Source organism: Alligator mississippiensis, chromosome 1 (assembly GCF_030867095.1).
Source record: "Alligator mississippiensis isolate rAllMis1 chromosome 1, rAllMis1, whole genome shotgun sequence".
Lineage (NCBI taxonomy): Eukaryota > Metazoa > Chordata > Crocodylia > Alligatoridae > Alligator > Alligator mississippiensis.
This window is the reverse complement of record NC_081824.1, coordinates 213,289,800-213,312,270: the sequence shown is the minus strand read 5'-3', so window position 1 is coordinate 213,312,270 and position 22,471 is coordinate 213,289,800. Positions and strand designations below refer to the sequence as shown.

Genomic DNA, 22,471 nt, shown 5'->3' with positions numbered 1-22,471 from the left:
TGTAAAAGAATAGTGTAAACACTAACATTTTATAAGTCAGGAATCAGTAGGTTCTATACTGTGTTTACACATACCTTGTCAGAGAGCAATGATACAAAATAATGCTAGAGAACAGGGTTTTTTTTACAGTGAAAAAGACTCTTAATTCTTTTTATTTTTTTCAAAACCAAGCTTAAACAGTAATAACTTGTGAACTCATGCATGTGAATCAAAGCCTCCTACACACTTTGAAAAGGTTAAAATAAATGGCAGAAACCCATATATCCTTAGATACATACAAAAGGAGCCACCTACTGGCCTATAATACAATCGTGTGTACTTTTTTCTCTTCTTTTGAATGACTGGCCCTGTTAAAACATTAGAGAGAGTTCCAGATAAAACAAAGGCAATCAAATACAATGGCTACTCCAGGTAGAAAGATTTCTAATTATCTATGAAGGTTATCCCAAATTTCTATTTGATGCTAACTGAATACTGGTGGTTTTTCAATGTTCTGAAAGGTCCTTCTTTCTCAAGTGATCAATACTGTTTCTTTCTAAGCCCATTTTTACTCAATAAGTTATCTTAAAAACAAAATCCAAAAAGGCAAACTAACTTAAGCCAGTAGAATGAAAATGCTAGGGTTTAAAAAAGCTGAGCACCAAGACATTCTAGGAGCTCCCCTATGCCTCTCCCTTGCAGTTACATATTTATAAGTTTACTTTGAAGTTGCCTGAAGTTAATGTATACATCCATAAAAGGATATACAAGTCTTAGACTGTAAAAAGGTATTTGTTGACAGGATGTACTAGTGGATAAAGTGGAAAAATGTGCAGAACTTTAAAAAGTCAAATAAATCACACCACATATTTAAGGAAGAAAAACCCTCCAAACAACATTAAATTTACATAACATTAAATGTAAATTGTTTAAAAAAATATTAAGCATTTATTTTTCATTACACTTTGTCTAGGTATATTTGTGATGATATTTTAAGTATGTATACTAAATAGTTACATTCCCTTCCCTTTTGTTGTATATATTACTGCATGCCTGCTTGTTTTCCTGGCTGCTATTCTCCTGGTCAGAAGTTACTGTTTTCTGTAGTGCACTGTATTATTTGTCAAGTGATCAGAGAAAAAATTAAATGAAAAATATTATGGAAATATATTGTCAGTACACTTCCAGAGGGTCTATTTTCCACAAAGACGGAAATGAATTTTGACCAAGGAGACACATTTAATGATATCATACCCAGTAAATATGAATATCATATCAAACAGTTTTAGATACCATGACACAACTGACACTATTAAAAATTTTGTGCAAGCAATTTTTCTTTGTATATAATACAATGCTAAATAATCCAAGTGCTAATTAGTGGTTTTGTAATGGTTTCCATTCATATCAAAAGGAGTTGAATTAGGCCATACTGCTGTGATATCCTGTACACTGACCAAAAAAATTCCATTTGTTATATAATGTTTATTATTTCTGAAATTATTCAATTTCAATTAGTTCAGTTTATGATTTAAAAGACAATTTTTCTAAGACAGAGACCTGCATACTTTACTTGGCATCAGATACGCAAGTCTATGTACCACCACCAGAAAAAAGGCTCTGTAGCTGAAGCATAGGGACACAATACTTGAGGAAACAGCACTTGTTCACCTGAACAGACATACTGAACTCAAAAGAACCGATAAAATGAGAAAGGATCTTGCTTGTAAAAAGGAACTGAAGGGCTTGGGCCCTCAATTTGTTTATAATGTATGAGCCAGAAATTAATCTTATCCTTTCATGCTGCATTAGCTTCTTAGGAATAGCTAGAATATACACTTATTGTTGCAGTAACATGCAGGTATAGAAAACAAGAGTGTATAGGTGAGAAACTTTAATACCTTTGAGTATAAGCAGAAAAAATATTTTACAAATTAAGTTAGCAAAAATTAGGAAATTCCAGAATTAAGGTTGCCTGTGAAAACCTGTGCTACTATTCAACTGCTTTTTTTCCATCACCCTTCTGCCTCTTTTGCAGCATAGGACGGATAGTTCTCACTAGATAGGTAGGTATTCAATATCTGTTTTTATCCATACACTTTTACGTGAGTCTCCATGCCCCATTATGCAAATATACACGCTATTCAAACCCTGAACCAAATACTGAATTATTAATTTCCTTTGTGGGAAATTAGGGAAATTTCAACAGTGCTCATCATTATAGTGCCCGAGTGCTGCATTACAGTACTGCGCTTCTGGGAAGTAGGGAGGTATTCCATCATTAAAAAGACAAAAAACTGAGGCACAGAAACAAATAGGCCAAAATTGTTAAAAGTACCCCCCTCCATCAATTTTTCCTGCCTGACCTGAGATATTTAAGATCTGATTTTTTTCAGAGTATTGTTTTTGGCAATTTGCAAGCCACATAGCTTCTATGGGCCTCAACTACAGCTGTAAGTGGTCAGCCTTTCTGTAACTTTAGTCACAATTATCTCTTTCAGAAAATAAACAAATTAATGTCCACCTATATAAAGTAAACAGAAGCCCAGTATGGCAACTATATGGTAAAAGAAAAGGATAATTCCAGGACAGTTCTGAATCTGTTTACAGCCTTTACCCCACATTTTCTACATGCAAACAAGCCAGAGACGGTCTCTATAGTGAAGAGGTTAGAGCAGCAGTTTTCAAACTGTGGTGCACCCACCAGGGGAAGCATGAAATAATATGGGGGGGGGAGGGAGGGAGGGAGGGAGGTGCCATGTGCAAGGCATATTTTACTTTTAAAAATTATTGCTATATAACAAAAACGTGATATTTGACAACATCACAATTTGAAACAGTATGTGAAACTTTTGCAACTGATTTCACAGGTGTTACAATGTATTTAATTAAGCCAGCAATCATTTCCATAACAACAACCCACCTTCCGGTTTAGTACGCCTATTATTCCTACTCTTACAACACAAAAAAATTACAAGCGTCTGTGCAATGCAGCTTATTCTGCTGGCAAGTTTGATATTTTTCATACTATTACAAGGTAAAAATGGATCGGTACTTATTGCCAAAAGATACTGTTCCAAAATGAATGGCAGAAATTGCAACGGGTGAAGTTGTAGGTACAGTATCTGTGAATATCAGTTTCAATCTGTGAATCTGAAACTTACAGGTGTAGGCAATTTAATTAGGTAATTTAAGTTGTGTTAGTCTCTGTTAAGTTTATGAAAGCATATTTTACATGTCTGTTTTTGTTTAGGTTGGGGTGAGGGGAGGTGTGAACAAAAGTGTAACTCAAAGGGGGACTCAGCTGAAAAATTTTGAAAACTACTGGGTTAGAGCATTTACTCCATGCACATGGGCTGCACCAATATGAACCATGGGTCTCTTGGGCTGCATGCTGCATAGGCACCCTCCCACTGCACTGTGCGCATGGGGTGCCCCAGCCTCACCTGGGGGTTCCTGCTTCCTAGCACTGCAGGCTGTACTTTGGTGTGTCATTGCCATGGGTAGCAACAGGAAATGAAATCTGGAGGGGCAGGTGGTGGGGTGGGGAGCTGGAGACCCCACCTGCTGTGATGGGAGAAGCAGCAGGGTGGGAGCCTGGTGCCTGCAGCTCACAATTAATGCCTCATGTGCTGCATGGGGCGTGCAACTCAGTGTTGTTACAATGGTTTAAACATATTGACTATCCACTTCCTGGGAGTTCGGAGGAGAAAAGTTCTCTATACCTTCTAAGATCACATATTGTGTAGAAATCATTTCAGTAACAGGGAGACCATAATAATGGGTTAAAGACATTGTTTATCTATTACAACCAGTAATTTTAAATAGAAAATGAATGATTCTATCTTCTTGTAAGGTCTGAGGGCCTTTTGTTATATAAATGAAATACTATTGAGGTTAGCAAGAAATATAAGTAACATAGGGATATCTGTAACACAAAATCCTAACACACACTGCAACAACTTATTAATTGGGCATTCTCTCCACTTTGATTCTGTGGTGTCAACATGCAGGAAAAGAATGTATGATTAAAGGGCATCTTTGCCATCTAAGACTGAAAGCCAATGAATAGCCAAGTATATTACATAACTGAGTATACCTGAGTATATTACATAGCTTTTTTACAAAGAAAATGCCAGTATGATACATGCTTAGTTCTACAGGCACTAATTAAACCACTATGATTCAATATTTATCTTTATATTGCAGCTTCTGCACCTGATTATTTTAAACAGTGTTACATTCCCCAGAGGAATCTGCATAATTACTCATAAACTGGTTAATTGTTGTCCTACTGATTGTTAGGTAGCCATCTTATTTTGAAGTCAGGCAGAAAGCAGGGTAGATATGCACCTCACACACTGACTAAATAAGTGGATTTGAGTTCTCTTCATCACGTGCTATCAAGTTAGTCTATTTAATTAGTCTATATGGTACATATCTACCCTGTCTTCTGTCCTACTAGTTATGACCACAGCACCACTAACCGTCTGAACAGTCATATACCTGGTAATATAAATACTGCATAATTTCTAATGCCCAGCTACTTCACCAAATGAACTGTACTAGAAGCATTACGCTTTGCCTGCATGCCCAGATATATCAGGTTTGCCCATCAGGTCTTATTAGTCCAACTCTTTTGCACACTGTGCCAGGCAAGTAGTTTTCTGAAGACCATGCAAATTATAGCACATTAAGACTAAAATCTACGTTTGAGTTTGCATTTCTATTAGAAATCCTTGCAGCACTGAAGAGCCACTGTTCAATTCTTTTTCAAGCCTTAGGAAATATTTTTTCCTATAAGCCCAAACATTAGTCAACATTAGTAATATTAACACTTAGCTAATCAGGTTGATAGACACACAGGAGGATCCAGGAGGGTGCAGTCTCACCTCACTTTGATTCTGGCTAACCCCAAAGTTTTAAACAACTGCCTCTCAGAAGCAGCAGCATTTCTAATCAGGCAGCAGTGAGAGAGTCACTTGATTTCATGGCTCATCATAATCTACCCAATTCCTTCTAAAATCTTCATTCCAAAGGTATTAATGACCCTTTCTTGTTTTTAATGGTCTTGCTGTTCCACTAATCAAACTATCCTTTCTTTTGCTGTCTGCTAGTGGCTCCTGCTAAGGTAGCTGCTATTTCACAGCCTCGCAGACTGTTTTTACCTCTAGCTAAAAACATGAACTCGCGTGTGAAAACGTTAACTCAGGCATGGAAACATTAACTCAGAAGTAGAAACAACTTTCATAAGATGCACTGCAAGATGCTCAAGGAAGCTAAATTCTGTTTTATGAATCTGAGAGATGAAGATTTAATTCTAATGGCTATAGGACTAATGAAACATCTTTTGCTTATTTTTGCCTAATTTCTTGTGTTTTGTTGTACATATGTATAGCAAATTACTGCACATTCCAGTGCCCCAGTCTTCAAAGAAATCCAACCCCTTTTTTCTCCAGGGAAACTAAATAGGCAGAAGGCACCATGTTAATTTCCGACCTCTGTGAAATCAAGAGCACCAGATAACCACTACTTTCCACTGATGGAAAACATCATAGAAACCCGTGAAGTAGGGCTGGAAGGGGCCTCCAGAGGTCATCTAGTCCAACCCCCGCCTGAGGTACGAACAGCCCTATCCAAACCATCCTACACTATCCAAACCATCCTACACTATCCATAATCTAAACTCTACATAAGACTATCATCAACCCTAACAAAACACAGACCTAATGCCCTAACCTGCCACAGATAAAGCAGGGGAACCATGGCAGCCAATATCTTGCTTCTATGAAATGTTATCAATACATGGTGAAGAGATCCTGGGTAGAGGGTCATGTCCCCTGCTGCAAAGGAAGGCAAGAACCCACACAATCCAATGTTACCATGGGATAAAATTCCTTCCTGATTCCAAATATGGCAATCGGTCAGACCCTAAGCGGAGAGGCAAGACCCTCCAGCCAGGAGCCTCCGGCTTTGGTCCCAGCAGAAGCAATGGCACACCCCAGTCAAAATCCCCAGCCTTGGCTGCAGCCAATACCCAATGCCTCTGGGAAGGCTTAAAAACAACCTGACACATGTAGCTGAAGGGGCAGGGGGCAACCATCACCCATTCTGCCACGAACTGGAATCAAAATTGCAATTGGGTGAAGTGCAGAAAAAACACTGCACAACGCACCCATGCCATTGGCTCAAAGTTTAAGGTGCCTCTGCAATGCAAATTACATAAGTACTTCAAAGTCCATATAGGCCCTAAGTTGACAGGAAAACAAAACAAACCTTGACAGGATAAAACAAATCATCCAATACAATGATGAGAAACATACAATGTGTAACCAATAACTGCAAAAGAAAAAAAAAGGAAAGGAGGGAAGGATTATTGTAGCAGTAGCAATTGATCTAAAAAAGACTAGAGGCTACTGTTAATGTTCTGATAAAGTAAGGTCACATTAGCCAACCAGCCACAGTACTTTGAAATAGAAATTAACCACTGAAAGTTCCTTCTGTTGTCCACTAGTTAGACCTTGTACCTTACTCCACAATGTGACAATCTGGAAGGACTAATTGTTGGTTGTTCTTTATTGTTCATACTCAGCAGCAAAACCACAGATCAATTATGAAATGAGTAATAAACCCAAATCCATTAAAAGCCTTCTCCTAAAGCAGAATGTAGGATAAGCTGGATAACAATTATGTATAACAAATATATTCTTCAGATGGCTTAATCATACAAAACTCCACAAGTAGATGGGCTAATTCTTCTCATGATGCCAGTATTTGTTACAAGTTTCCTGAGTGTTAACTGAAGAGTAGAGCAAATGCGTTCCTACTTGCCAATACATCTTATTGATTTGATTCCAAAATTCCCTTTTGTTTTCTGTAAGCCAACCAAGTAGAAGACAGCAAAAGAGATCTTTGAAGATTTTGAACCTGCCTTTTGCTATTTGAAAAGAACAACTGACTCAGCCTTTCTGAAAGGTTAAGTTTGGGACAGCCCTGTTTGTGCATGCAATAATTACTTTCTCAATGAAGGCAATTGCTAATGAGGAGTATTTTGACTGAATCATTGTAATGCACTCTCTGTACCTATCTTAGAAGCAGGAGGTCCAATACAAGTATTCTGAGATGTAGGACATTTACTTGAGCTACTCCTCCATGAGAAGCCACCTTTTTGGAATGCAAATGCTGGAAACTGATTTTGTTCATTGTTTTTTTGTTGAGGTTATAGAAGTCATTGGCTTTTCAAGAACCAAAAACATCTGTTTCAGATTCCATTACAACCAGTTGCTTGATTTATCTAGAGTGAATGAACTGAAACCAACTGTTGATATGACGCCTTCCTGGTTAACCTGAGTTTGTAATAGTAATCCAGGAGACCTGGGCCCAATTTGAGTTGCCTGGCTTATTTCCCTCTAAAGGAATATTTATCATCTCTGGGTTGTATGTAAAGGCAGGGTGTCTTGGGAAAATAGCTGGGGTTTTTTTGTCCCTGCACCAAGCTGATGAGAGTGAATGTCTTATTTTGTCCTCCACCACCTGAAACTGTTCCTTCATGTTGATGAGTCAGCTGTCTAGGTACGCAGTAAAAGAGAGAGTCTCATGCACAAGAACTTTAAAATACCTTGGGGCTACTTTTAGACCCAGAAGAGTATCAAATGACAACTCCTGGGGGCCCCAAAATAGATCCTGAAAAATGTCTAAGGTAGGGGTGGGCAATTATTTTGTCCAGATAGTCACTTGGGGAGTTTTGGTGAGCTGTTGCAGGCCATGTCAGCACCCCATCCCCCCAGACAGCAACAGCTCACCAAAACTCCCTTAGTGGCTCTGCCCTGGGGCCCTGGGGCTCAGCCCCATGCTGTCACTATCTGGCAATCCCAGTCCTGTCCCAGGGTCTCCATAGAGAACAGTTGGTGATCCATGTGGACAGGATGCTTTTGGATGGGTGGATGGGATGGGGCTCCATGATTCTGGCCCCAGCCCCACCCACCCATTCTACTCCCAGATGCTGCTCCCTGCCTACCTGTGTACCCAACTCACACCCCTGGCTGAGCACACCCTGCATGCATAGGTCCTGAGCCAGTATCCATGGAGACCCTCCCCAACTGCTCTGTCCAGCATCCCCAGTGGCAGGTGCAGGGCAGATGGAGTGGGGTGCCTGGGCAGCAGGGCTGGGTCCTGTGGCAGCGGCAGCTAGAAGGAGCCACTGCCACTGGGCTGCCAGGAAGTGGTCTGGCTGCCACACCGCCCCAGCTCTGATAAATGACCAGGTGCACCAGGACCAGCTGCATGTGCCACAGGCCAGGCTGCGCCCCCATGCCTGGGCCGCGCAGGGTCAAGGGACCCACCATGGGCCATATGAAGTCCCTTGGTGGGCCAGATCCAACCTGCAGGCTATATTTTGCCCACCCCTGGTCTAAGGTGACTGGATAATAGTGATATGTAGGTAACTGTCTAAGAAAAGTAACACCCAGAATCAAGGGTACTGAAGTATTTTCAGCTGGGAGCAATGCTGCATTTTGTATTGTTTTGCCATTTTATATCTAAAATAACCTTTTTTGCTACTTAGTCAATTAAAGGTGATGGAGATTATGAAGTCAATGCCAGTGAGAAAGATGGTAGGGATTCCTTGGACTACTGCTTTTATCTCAAAAATAAAGGGGAGAGGATCTTTTCTCAGTACAGGATAGCACCTGGCTCCCTTTCCATTAAAATCACCCAAAAGTCTCACATTTTATTGCTATCTAGGTATTTATATTCTGCCCATCACTGCAGTATCTGAGTACCTTGCACAACAGGTTTCCTCCTGCCTACTAAAGGTTTCCTGGAATATGTTGTTTTCTTCACCAGGAATGAATTCCTTCATTCTAATACTGCTGCCTGTTTCTAGGTTAAGTAGGCCTTCAGGCTGAAATCTTTCAGAATATTCCTAGTACCTTGGTGAATACCTTTAATCCAATCAATTGTCTAAAGGATAGGACTTGATCCTAATACTATTTGTGACTTTCAGTGACCTCTGGTTCCTTCTGTGAGATTGGTTTATTTGGGTCTACAGCAGTGAATTCACATCTCTTGAGAGTCCCATCAAAATTAATGAGTCTGTTCTGATGCAGTCTATTTCCTTCAGAGGAAACACTGACTCCCTTAAGGAGGTTTTCACATCCTCTGGATAGGGAAGGATAGCAGGACTGGTGTTTGGGGGGCATATTACTGTCTATGTTTCCTTTCATAAGCTGGTGTACAGACCCAGAGGGACAGAACAGTTTCACTCGAGTGCTCTCAAGTGTGACAGATATCATTAGATTGCCAAGTAAGTAGCTCAGATCTCTCAAAGCCAAGTCTTCCAACTGTAGCAAGATCTGATTCCTGCAGCCTTAAGGTCCACTTCAAGTAATGTCTACAACATCCAAGGTATCCTGAAGGCCTGTCTTAGCAATTATGGCTGCTTACAGATGTGTAAATAAAAAAAGGGGCTTTACTTTCAACTCTGTGTGCCCCCATGCCAAGCCCAGCACATGCCCAGAAGAGGCTTCACATTACTTTGACTCAGCTTGCCCAACATCTGTATATATCAGGTGCTTCAGCAGGGCTTTCGGGCACTTTTATGTAATAGGTGATTGAGTCAGCTATTACATAAAAGTGCCAAAGAGCCCTGCTGAAGCACCCGACCCATACAGACATGGCAGAGCTTGGTCAAAGTAATTCACTGCTTCTTCTGGTAAAGCAGGTTTTTTTTAGTAAAGAAGGGATTGTTTGGGGGTTTTTCTGGGGGGGGAGGAAGGGGGGGGAAGGTTCCCACATCCGTCAGCAACCTGTTTGACCCATACTAATCATAGAGAAAAATTCTTTACTTGCATCTGTGATTGGTCTGAACTTTTCATAATTAAGAATGTTGTATTTGACTATTAAAGCCGGGATAGTTCAGAACTTGAAATTGTAAGTTAGTGTAGCCAATTAAATGCAGTCTTATTAGATCATTATCATTCAAGGTGTCACTTCCTGAAACAGTATTGATGACACACAAAAGAACATGGCCCTCTTAAAAGAACTTGGTATCTCAGTAGTGAAGGCAATTGTAACCAGGCTCTGCCATATTACTGAAGACAGGTCCATGATGACTTCATGTAACACAGTTATATTTTCCAAAAAGGAAACTTGCCTTATGAATTAATTCCTAGACTTCTTCTAGAGTAATCTGTAATGAGTTACAGACTCTTTTAAAGAGCCTTGAAAACCTTTGAAATCAGCCAACAATGGCCCCAGTGAATTACTTAGATGGTACATCCTGCACCAGAATGATAACTAAGTATCTTTTGCAAATGCTATAGAGATGAAAGACTTGTAAACAAACTTTCTTCTGTGATGTGTCGCCTTCAAGCAGGATCAGCAGTTTGAGTATCCTCTGATAGCAGGAATGGTACACAGCCTGAAGGGGAGTACTTGAACCTGGAGGCCTGGCAGGTTATCCTGATGCCAGATAACCATCTTAGTAAAACAAGGAAACTAATAATGTCAAGGGGCAACTGAAGACATTGTATGAATTAACAGCATAAACTATACTTTCTTTAGCATGGACAGTTACCAGTACAGAAAATAAACTCTAGCTCAATGCAGAGAAACCGAGTGGTGGCTGGTACGAGCCATCCCATCTTATGTCTCTTTTATGGGTCTAGTTTATGTAGGTTACAAAAAGTATTGATGCCAAATAAAAACCTGATTACTCAAGAAATACTAGGGAAAGATTATTTACCACATGTACTCAATTCCAAGACAATGTTTTCCCCCATCCAATATGGGGGAAATACAGCCTTGTCTTAGAATAGAACATCAAATAAAAATGCAGTACCTGTATTTAGAAGAGGTGGCAAGAATTCATTCAGCAAGTCATGGAGCAGCAAGGGACTCAGTGTGAAGGAAGGGAGCAGTGCAGGAGGCATGGAGTGGTACAAGACCCAGCACAGAGATATGGAGTATGGAGGGGCCCAGTACGGGGAAAGGGAACCGCAAGGGCCCTGGTGCAGAGGCAGGGAGTGGCACAGAAGTACATGGCAGCACAGAATCCAGGGCAGCGAGGAAGTTGGCACAGAGGCACACAGCAGCACAGTGTGTGGCAATGGGGGGTAGAGGGAATGGTAGAGGGGACAGGCACCAGGGGAGGGCAGACACTGGGGGGCAGGCAAGTGAGGGGAGGGCAAGATGTGGGGGGTCAGAAACTGGACAAGGCAAGTGGCAGGGGAGGCAGGGGTCAGCACTGGTGGCAGGGGGACAGGTGGCAGGGTGGGCCAGGGTCAAGCTGCCTACTCTCTTCAGCTGCTTGCCTTCTCACCACCTAGCCCCCTGCTGCTGCCTTCCCCACTACAGCAGTAGTGGGGATGAATTTAAGATGATCCTCCAATAATTCCATTCTATACATGAAAAGTTATAATAAAATTATAATTTTCCTTATATGGAATCTAATTATGAGGGGTTGTCTTAAATTCAGAGTCATCTTAGATTCAGGGGGGAAAACCCCCTAAAGATATATCTCAATTTTCAGTGTGGTGCAGAAGCTACCCAAATGTGTGAGAAAATTAGCTATGTTAGACATAAAAGCAGGTCTGCAGATGAACTATAAACCCATCTATCCCTTGCAATACTACACGTAAGGTGCTGGCAGACATTGATTTAATGGTATAACGGGAGCTGATCCCGGCTCCCAACAATCACTCATCCTGCCATGACACATATGCATGGCAGTATGCATGATTTTTTAAATCAGGAATAAAATTTATCAGATTCAATTGCATGGCAGCCAACCCAGGAACCTAGCATTGGGGACCAGTCCGTGATGCTGTGCTTCCTGCACCACCCTTTCAATTTACTGGCATGCATGGAGCCTGGGATTGTGATTTAACGTGGGACATGTTTATGGCTAATTTGCCATTTTATGGCATGATATATTGGTTGTAAGTGTGGTAAGTTAATTGCATAATAAACATAATGCCTTCCAGGGGCCTTAGTTGTTTTTGGCTTAAGCCAATATTCACTTGATAGATGTCCAAATTTCTTGACATACTGAAAGCCAAGTTGTTTTACCAGTTCCTTTCATTAGCACAGATATTTCTGTTACATGCTTAAAAAACATGTGCAAAAAAACAGGCGTGGTAGGCCACATAGGCCTTCAGGATAGAAACGCCCTCTCTCTTGTTTGGGCAATGGTGAAATCCTGGGTATGAGAGGTTGTTTTAGCTGCCAGCATAATTGATTAAACATGAAAGTGTTTCTGCTAACTCAGATGCCCACACAAAAAGTTAATCACTGTTGGAAATTGGACTTAGTCACTTTGGTACCAGACCACACCCTAGAGTTCTGGCTTTTGGATGCAAGTATTCCTTAGGAAATCTAAATGATACGTGCCTCCTATTCAACACTATATTTAAATGCCTAGGATTCACAGATATCAGATTCACCCAAGGAACCTTGTCTGCCTATGTCCTTAGACCAACACAGCTACAACCTACACCCTTGTAGGATTCACAGTAGCTTCCAAAAACTCAGTGTCATTTTGGTGGGTTTCTGTTCCAAATATTGGAAGTCAGATCCTGAATACGTACCTCACAGGTATAAAAGAATTTTTTTAGGACCAATTTCTACCCCATAAGCTTAGGACTTACTGGAGAGTCATTTGCAGTTTTGTGTATACAAAGAATCTGATCAACTTCATTAACACACGGGAGAAAACAAGCTCCGAATGCTCTTTCAAAGATTTGCTACAGTATCAACTGATTTTGCTCCTTTAAAACTTTCAGGAAGATCTAAAGTTCTAATATTAATGTGCTCTCTACACTGTCTCAAGATTCTCTCTCCATTTCTGCAACTGTTTCCTATAACCAAAGCCAAATTAACTTTGGTTATACTTTCTGCTTTATAAGCTACACTGCTCATCTTTTCCTTTAACACTTAACCACATGTTTCCTTACATAGTTTCAGATTGAAGTCTTCCATGATTTTTTCTTCTTTCTATTAAAACAGCATATGTTAAAATCTGTAGCTTCTTTGTGGTCTTACTGTTCTGCTTCAGTATCATAAAATCTGGCAAAATAAATTCTGAAGGTACTTGATTTTTCAACTTACGTTACAAGGAAGAATGAATGGACATAGATCCAGGGTGACTTGGGTTAAGATCATATTCCTCTTCATACTAACACATGGTTATCAAACATATGGTCCAAGGGGCAGATCTGGCCTGCAGAGATGCTGCATCTGGTCTGCCAGATTACAGGTGGGCCACGGAATTTAGGGGCATGGCTAGTGGGAAATGGGGTGTGCTGCAGAATCTAGGACCCTTCCACCCCTCTGCCTCTGGCCTCACCTCCACTGCAGCAAGCAGCCGCTTGGCCTGCTACTTCTGCTGCTGCCCCCACGAATCTGGCCTGCAGTAAGCCCCACAGTCTAGATGTGGCCTAGGGCATGGGTTGAGTTTGATACCCCTGTACTAACAGGACATGTGGTGAGGTCAGCAAAATTTCAACGCATCCAAGGTTCTCTCTCTTGCGTTTCCTCTTAGAAAGTCATTAAAGTATAGGGCTTGAAAAGATCTTAGGAAGTCATCTAGTCCATCCCTGATGCATTCCTAAGCTGTTCCTAAAAACCTCCAGTGATTTCACCATCTTTTTTGGTAACCTGTTACAAGAATTAACTATCCTCGCAGTCAGAAAGTCAGAAAGGTAAGGATGCAAATTCTCTTCCTTCTAAGGCTGCTTACCAATTTAGTGCATGGTGTTATTTTGCATGTTGTAGCTCTCTCTTTCCTGCTAACATCAGTACTGACACTTTGTAGTCCAAAACAAGTCAACTCAAATTAACTGTCAAGTCAGTGATACTCTGCTTTCTCTACGGCATCATAACTACAAATTTCATTTCATTTTTTGGTGATTCCACAGTGCTGCAAAGGTCCATTAAGAACTTTTCAATTTTCAAATGATCTGGGAATGATTGACTTGGGAATATTGTTTTGGTCTTTCCTTCCTTTCTTCCTCCTTACCTAGGCTGACATCACAGTACTTACATTTCTAAATCTGCAAGTGAATAACTAGCTCACTCTACTGTCAAACTGATTTATGTATGTAGCACTCTTCTGCCAGGACAATATTCCTCAATTGGTAGGGCATGACCTAGAGCAGTGATTCACAGCCAGGTCTCTGGGTGCCATCAAGTGTGAGGAAATAAGCAGGTAAGTGCAGGCTCAGGCTTGTCTGCCTGGAGGATCTCTCACTCCCACTGCCCAGCCCCTATTGTAAGGAGGTAAGCAGAGTAAGATGCACATTATTTTTTTGAAAGTGGGTGCCACTCAATTCACAAATCTTATGGAGGCATGCTTTGACTCCAGTAAGGGATGCCTCAAGGTTCTCAACAGGTTGAGATCACTGACCTAGAAGGTTGACTGAAAAGAATGAGTATTGTCAACTGAAAGTAAAGCACAATATTGTGTTCCTGTGACCTAGTAAAAACCTGGGCAAAGGAAGGAAGAGCTCACAGCCTGTCCTTGCCTCTTGTTGCCGTATCTCTACTCTTTCCCTTTCCTTCCAAAACCCAACCCCCAAAACATCCTGTTCTTCTCCTTTCCTCTCTTCAGGTTTAGGGTAGAGTAAGCAGCACTTTTAATAGTCCAAGGGAAGGGAAGTTAGGGAGAAGAACCTCCAACTGCACTTGCCTATCTAATCCAGCAATCTCAGGCCAACACATCTGTCATCCTGCACCACACGTCTTAGCCACAAAACAGAAAGCCATTATTCTGTGACCCAGATCTCACAGGTCTGTGTGGAGAGACACTTGGGTGGGATGGTTTAGTCAGGGATGATCCTGCCTTGAGCAGAGGACTGGGCTAGATGATGTTGTGAGGTCCATTTTCAGTCCTACTTTCCTGTGATCCTATAAGGTTAATTGCAAACATGGTTTACCCCCCCACCCTTTGTACATGTAGTATGAAGGCTTTTAATTCCACAAGAGAAGGCTGAGGTGGGATCTAGTGGCCTGTTACAAACTAGTCAGAGGGGACCAGCAGGCATGGGGGAGTCCCTGTTCCCCCGAGCACTACCAGGAGTGACTAGAAATAACGGTCACAAGCTGGCAGAGGGTAGATTCAGACTAGACATCAGGAGGAGCTACTTCACTGTCAGGGCAGCTAGGACCTGGAACCAACTTCCAAGCGAAGTGGTGCTGGCTCCTACCCTGGGGGTCTTTAAGAGGAGGTTAGACGAACACCTTCCTGGGGTCGTTTGACCCCAGTACTTTTTCCTGCCATGGCAGACTTGATGATCTGCTCAGGTCCCTTCCAACCCTACCAACTATGAAACTATGAAATTACATGCAATCAGAAACTTTTTTTTCTAGGGGACTCCTTTTAACTTTTAAAACTGAAAACTTTAAAATAGAGCACGTCATTTTCTAGTTTTTTTAAAAATTAAACTGGAATAGAAAAATCGGATTGTGAATCATCCTGATGATCTACACTGGCCATCACTAAGTTTGGAACTGCCCTCTGTCATATGGGCCAAGAGAGTAACTACTAGCAGTATTAAGCTGTTAGCCTTTAGAAAGAACAGAGGAATATGACACATTTTTGCTAGAAGGCTTCACAGGTTTTTTCTGTCAGCAGACAAATGTTGAGACCTACAAAACTTGGGGTTTGTTCCAGGAGTTACAGACACTTCTACCTGGACCTCTTCTGGCCTTGTTTCCTTTAGCCTAGTCATATTTCAGTCCCATCTCCCTCTCCCTGATCCCAGTTCCATCTTCCATTCCCACTCTCTCTCTCTGCATTATACTCCTCTCTCATCTTGATACTTTGGCCCGAGACTCCTCAGTGCTTTTGCTTTTCATTCTGGTTTCTTCCTGAGGTTTACTTGCTTTAGTCTTCTTGCCTAGCAAATACTATCCTCAACCCTTGGGTTCCTCATCCAAGCTCAGTGTTCCCCTTGCTCCCATTACCTCAAAAGGCTCCCTGTCCCAAACTATTTGCCCATCCAGTCTTGTTTTCATATACCATAGATATTTTTCCAATTTACTTTTTTCTCAACTTTCTACTGGGTCCCAAGCTTAGTATTCCTGCCCAGCCTGTCCTACTTCCCCCCACACCCAACTCCCAGTATATCCCATTAGGCAGCTTGTCTCAGCCTATTATCTCTGCCACCATGTCTATCCATATTCACACAGATATCCATCTAGAACAGGGTTATAAAACTCATATGGCCCTGCAGGCCAGATGAATGGTATAGGCCTGGGCCCATAGACAGCCCCCTTCCTCCCCTCCATGTGAGATCCAGTGCATAGTACCTGGTCCTGGAGTGGACACTGCATGCAGCACAGTACTGGAACAGTTGGAGTGGATGCCACCCAGGTCCCAGACCAGTTGAAGCAATCCCTGCATATGACTCATCCAGGCATGTGTCAGGCTGTGGCCTGAAACTTGGAGCCTCAGCCTGACTAGCATGACCACTCATCCTGGCCTGCCATCCTACAGCTGATCATCCAGACTGGGCAAGGCTGGCCTGAAACCTCCATCAAGGCCTCGTCCTCCACCCACTCCCTGTCTCCAGAGTTGGAGGTCAGCAGACCCTCCACTTCCCCTACATAAACTCCTGGACAAGAACAGGCCTATTTGTCGCTTAAGGGACCATGGGCCAATGCCCACTAAAAGCTATAAGCTTCCCTTAGAAGGGACGTCACTGGGTAAGCAACAACTGATTCCTTGGGACAAATCAAAATATAACAGGGACAGGAGTGAGGTCATAGGGTTAAAACAAGTGCACCGAGGGGGGACACCAAGCAGAGCACACTGGACAGTGCCCACTGGCCCTCAAAAAAGTCCAAGGCAGGAACAGGAAGTATCTAGGCAACAGGGTTTAACCTAATCCCAGGCTGCTTTGCTGTTTCCTTCGGTTTGTGCTCTGACTCCACTCTGCCCCCCATTCCCCCCAACTTGGTGAAGAGGGTATGGCATGGAGCCCAAAACATTGCTGGTGCCCTCGGACCCACCCATTTTGGACGCTACAACTCAGTGAGACTTGCAGGCCAAGCAAGACTGGCTGAATCAGCTTGCTTCAACCATCAAGTATTAGAAGCCTGAGTCCAGGAGTTGCTGGCCAAGAACCAATCTCTCTAGTCCCAGGTGGCACATCACCAGGGGAAGAGCCACTGCTGGCGTGAGAAGGAATCTTTGCCAGAGAAGGATACTGCCATTGCCTATGTTTCCCTACAAATCCCATGAAGACAGTGGTCCAAACTAGAGATCATCAAGACTACAGATGACTCACTTCTGGCATCTGGCCCCAGGGAGTAGGAGACCACTGCTCTGGACCATCCTTAAGCACAGTGGCATGTTATGCTTCACGGTGATCCATTCCCCAAATTATCTTTTGATTCTGTTGTTTCTCTGGCATATCCGCCATGACCTATTGGTCAGGTAGAAAGCCCAGGAGATTTGCTTCGATTCCAGCAACTGTTAGCAGCACTTCTGGAAGCCCAGGACAACTGCCCACTCAACAAACTCAACAGGGTTCTCAACCACTGTTGCTCCCTAGGAGACGCAGCTTTTGGAGGCCAGATCCAGCCTACCTTGAAAATATCAGGGTTACACTGAAGTATTTGGGAAGAAGAATGTGGAGGTCCTCCCCACACATCAGGATTACAACTGCTCTTTTGACCTACAGTGAGGGGACAAAGATCCCGAACTTGCTGTCCTCCGACAGCAATATCTGCAGAAAAACCTGGCCTGGGGAATCATAAGAAAGTCTACTTCATATGCTCAAGCCCCTGTCCTATTTATCAAGAAAAGGAATGGAAGTATCTGCCTCTATGTCAACCACCCAGTCCTGAACCAGATCATCTACAACTAGTACCCCCATGCCTCTCATCCCAGAGGTGGTCAATCAGGTAAAAACTGCCCACATATTCACCAAGCTCAAGCTCTGGGAAGCAAATAACTTGGTGTGAATCAGAGATGGTAGCAAATGAAAAACCACTTGCTGGACTCAATACAGGCACTTTTAGTATTTAGTTATGCATTTGGGGCCCACTTTTCCCCCAACCTTCATCAATCATGTGCTGTGGGACCTTTCAGATCAATTTGTGATTGCTTACCTGGATAACATTCTAATTTTCTCAGAGGATCCTGATCAACATCTGTCACATGTCTGGACAGTACTACAAAAGTTAGGTCAACACGATCTTTCCACAACACTGGAGAAATGTGCCTTTGACCAAACCACCATCAAATTTTTTGGCTTTATTTTATCTCCAGAAGGCCTGAAAATGGACCCCCCAGAAGGTACAAGCCATCCAAGAGCAGAAGGTACCTCAGAATGCAAAGGAACTGTAGAGATTCTTGGGGTTTGCCAATTTCTACTGATGGCTCACTGCCAACACTGACCAGGTGATGACTCCTCTTACCACACTGATACACAAGAATGTCCAGGTTTACTGGTATGTGGAAGGCCAGCAAACCTTTGAATACCTGAAACGGGCTTTCGCTTCTGCCACATCCATTTGTGGTGGGAACAGATACCACTAGCACCACGATAGGTATGATACCCTCACAATGGTAGGGTTCGGAACAGGTGCTTTTCTTTTTCCTGCAAGCTCACCCCAGCAGAACAGAATTATGACATTCTGGACCATGAACTCCTGGCCATCAGAGCGGCTTGTATAAAGTGGCAGGGAAACATCATAGTGTGCATGTTCACACCAGGCAGAAGAATGTGGAGTGTTTCCTTAAGACTAAGGCACCCAACCAGAGGCAGCTTCAGTGGGTACTCTCTTTCTCTCAGTTTGACTTTCAAATAACCTACCACCCTGGACCTAAGAGTGTGAAAGCGAAAGCCCTCTCCCAAAAGGCTGAGTAAAACCACAATATTTTACTCAGTGAGTATGATGGAGACCTGTCACAGGAACCACGCTCTTATCAAGTATACACTACATGAGTGACTTGTGCCACCTAAGTCAGGGGGGGAACGTGCTCCCACAGCGAACAGTCAGCAACTGGGGGGGGGGGGGGGAGGCAATCTTGCTGACTGGTAGTGGGGAGAGGTCCTCCCGTGGCCAATTGCACTGACTGGGAAGCAGCCACAGCGCTCCCAGAAGTGGCCATGGCACTTCACCCGGCGCTCCCACTCCTCAGCTGGCACTGGCGGGGGGCACTGGTGGTCTCACCTGCCCGCCCTGCCCATTACCTAAGCAGGGAGCACGGCCTGTCAGGGGGTGCATGTGCACCCCCCCTACATCGCCACTGATACAATATATATCACAACGGGGCCCCAATTGCACTTGGAATAGTTAGGCACTATATAAAATAAACAAATTTGTTGTTTTGGTAATTCAAAATCAGAACCATAATATTGTAGTTCATATTAGCTTCTTTTTTACTGACAGGACTATAAAAGAGTGCGAGATAAGAAAAAAGTGTCAGTGAAATTTGAAGTTTGCAAAAGGATAATATATCATCAGTGAATGTCAACCTCTGTCAGGTTTTAGAATAATATTGCTGGTATTTCATCAATAGTCTATCTGATTACTCAGGATTTAACATTTATTCATTTATATTTCTAAAACAAACAAGACTTTAGGCATGCTATCATAATGTAAATTCACATGCAATACTATACATGAACACATCCCCAATCAGCAAAACCTTTAAACCCAGCTCCAATAAACTAAACGAATACCTCATATCTGTTTTCACTTTACCCTATTTCTCTAAAAACCCTGTAAAATCAGATGGGCTTTACAATATGCCTGAAGGTCAACAGATTAGAACTCCTTCAGGGGAAATGAGTTGTGAACATGCTACTGGCAGCCCCTAAATATGAAGCCGGATTCAGTTTGCATGCCTTTACTGACCTTAACTTGTGACAGCACTGGGGGGGGGGGGGGGGGGGGGGGGGGGGAGGAGGAAGGTGAGGGCTTCACTATAAGCAACTCCCAAGCGGTTAGAAAACCAACACAAAACAAGACACTCTGCTCACCAAGTACAGAGCTATACTGTACACAAAATTCAGCTTCCAGAGAGAATTCAAATATAGAACTACTGTGGAACAAACTACAGTTTAATCCAGAAGTAACAAAGGCAAGAAAAGAATGCCAAACACTGATGGAGAAAAGCTGTCCTCATCATAGTTGTTTCTTGGTTTGACCAGATTTCTAATAGCATGGTACCTCAGTACCACGTGGAAGAGTGCTACAATGAGGGATACCATGCCTACTCCATAAGCACTACCCTTCTGAAATGGAAGGAATGTCTTTGTGCAGCAGTGGATTTGTGCCAGGAAGAGCACCAATAAGCACACAATTAACTGGGGCATGCCCAGAATCGTACCAGTGGCAGCAATGTTGCCTCTTTTGCAGGGAGTAGGGCACAAGGAACAGGCACAGTGCGCCTGACTTTGGTGCTTCCCTGGCATGCTACCAAGGCTGTGCAGACCTACCTTAAATATCTTCTTGAGTAATGAACAACAGGGCACACCCTCAAACAAATGATCTGATCAAATCTCTGCAATCACTCCACAGAGATTGCTTCTCTCAGCCTACCAATATCACCTACAGTTTATTGGAGTCTCAGGCAGCTTGCTTTGGTCTAAGTCCCAAGTTCTGCTGGGTAATGTGTAGTATTCCTAATATGGAAACTCCGTACAAATTAAAAAAACCATCTCACTGCATTAAAAGACTGCTTATGTTTCATTTAACATTTCACGCCCTGTGATTTTATATACTAAGAATAACCAGCAAGCTGAGTTTGTGGCCTTCTGATACTGCTTTGTGCTGCCATGCATCAGCCTCAGATTAGATTTCTGGTGTCATTCTCTTTCCCCTGACTTGAGTGCTGAGAAGACAGCAAAACCAGAGCCTGGGGGCACAAGGATGCATCAGCAACCTCCCTTACTAATTAAGCAGTGGTTTGATAGGTATGACAAGAAGTCCCATTCAACTCTTAAATGGAATGATGATGGTTACATCCCAAAGCCTCAAGAACAGTCGTGGGCCTAAAACTAGAAAACCTAAGGCTCTTTCAGAGATACAGAAAGCCTTCTTCCATCTCTCCCTCACTCAGCCCTAAGGAAACACACTACACATACACAAACACACGTGTCTGCGCACAATAGCATTATTGCAAACCTGTTTAAAAGAGGCTCCACTTAACACACAAAACCACAGAATGACATACTTACTTTATTAAAAAAGTAAAATTGGCAGTAGTAGCTCATGCACAGGAGTTGCTACATATAATTAAATAAGTCAATCAGTCTTTTCTAAAATACCTATTTTGTACAATACAGCCTACAGCCCCAGTTTTGGTTTAAGAAGCATAAATGCATGTACAGCTAACAGGTATGCTTGCATATGAATGCATGTACAACTGGCAGGTATGATTTTGGCTTTTACTGGTAACCTGTTGATTTGACTTGGTTACATCTTTCTAAAATTACTTCATGACAACTCCAAAATTGAACTAATATACAACATAATACATTTCAGCATGGTCAAGTAAACCCCTCAAAAGCAGGATTTATAACAGAAAGGCGTGGTCAGCATCTACTATAGGGGCAAAAGCTTAATGGCACTACAGTAGTCAAGCAAAAGTATCATACAGCTTGATATGCTTCCCTCTTAGTGGTGTAGAAAGGTTTGTTAGCAGAAGGTCCTTTTCTTTGCACTTGCAGTTGCTGTCATTGTTGTTCAGTCTTTTTTTTTAAATACGAAAATACAAACTCTACCACTTTCTGAACAAGAGCCAGTGAAACAATAACACACCTTTAGGTGGGAACAAGGTTTTTAAAATGAGCTGTAGTAATAAACAAATGCATACAATACACATAAAGATACCTTAAACAACAATCACGTTTTGGCATGAAAAACCTACCTTAGGAGAAGAAGAAAGCTCCTTCGCTGCAGGAATAGCTGACATGCTCTCACTCATTCCTGTCTCTGTCTTTGGCGAGGGGACTGGTGGTGCAGGAGCCTTCCTTTTCATCTTCTTTTCTGTTTCTTGCAGTGAAGTAACTTTATTTAAAGCAGGGTTCGATTTTGGTTCATAAAATGGATTTGATCTAATTAAAAGAAGGGAAACGTATTTCTTTGCTATCTCTTTTTATTTTTAAAGCAAAAATAATAGTTGATTGTTTTGAGAAGCTGGTGATAAAAAAACCTGATTTAATACTCTTTACAAAAAAATACTGATTGTGCTGCTGTTGCCTTGTTGTATGACTGATGAGTGAATTATGCATAGCTGGCAATTGCTTTAGGCCAGCATTTGCAAAACTGGGTCCCTAAAGCTAAGCTTCCCAAATCCATATTTACCTAGCTAAAGAAAAGCAGCCTGATTTTCAGATGTGCAGAACACCTGCATATCCTACAGAACTCGATGGCTGCTACAGGTTCTAAACTACTTTGAGAATCAGACAACTTTCACTTGGATGCTTATCTATAGATTTGGGAGCATATCTCTAGGCATGTATGTTTGTAAATT

At 42.3% G+C, this 22,471-nt stretch overlaps 1 protein-coding gene across 15 annotated transcripts in view; it reads right to left on the bottom strand.

Annotated features, from left to right (window-relative positions):
- Positions 1–22,471, bottom strand: part of EHBP1 (EH domain binding protein 1) — a 364,380-nt gene that overhangs the window by 127,777 nt on the left and 214,132 nt on the right. For all 15 annotated transcript variants that reach the window (XM_059719703.1, XM_059719709.1, XM_019500781.2 and 12 more), the window contains one exon: positions 21,866–22,052. In XM_059719703.1, the coding sequence (XP_059575686.1) occupies positions 21,866–22,052 (187 nt within the window). The remainder of the gene's footprint in view (positions 1–21,865; positions 22,053–22,471) is intronic.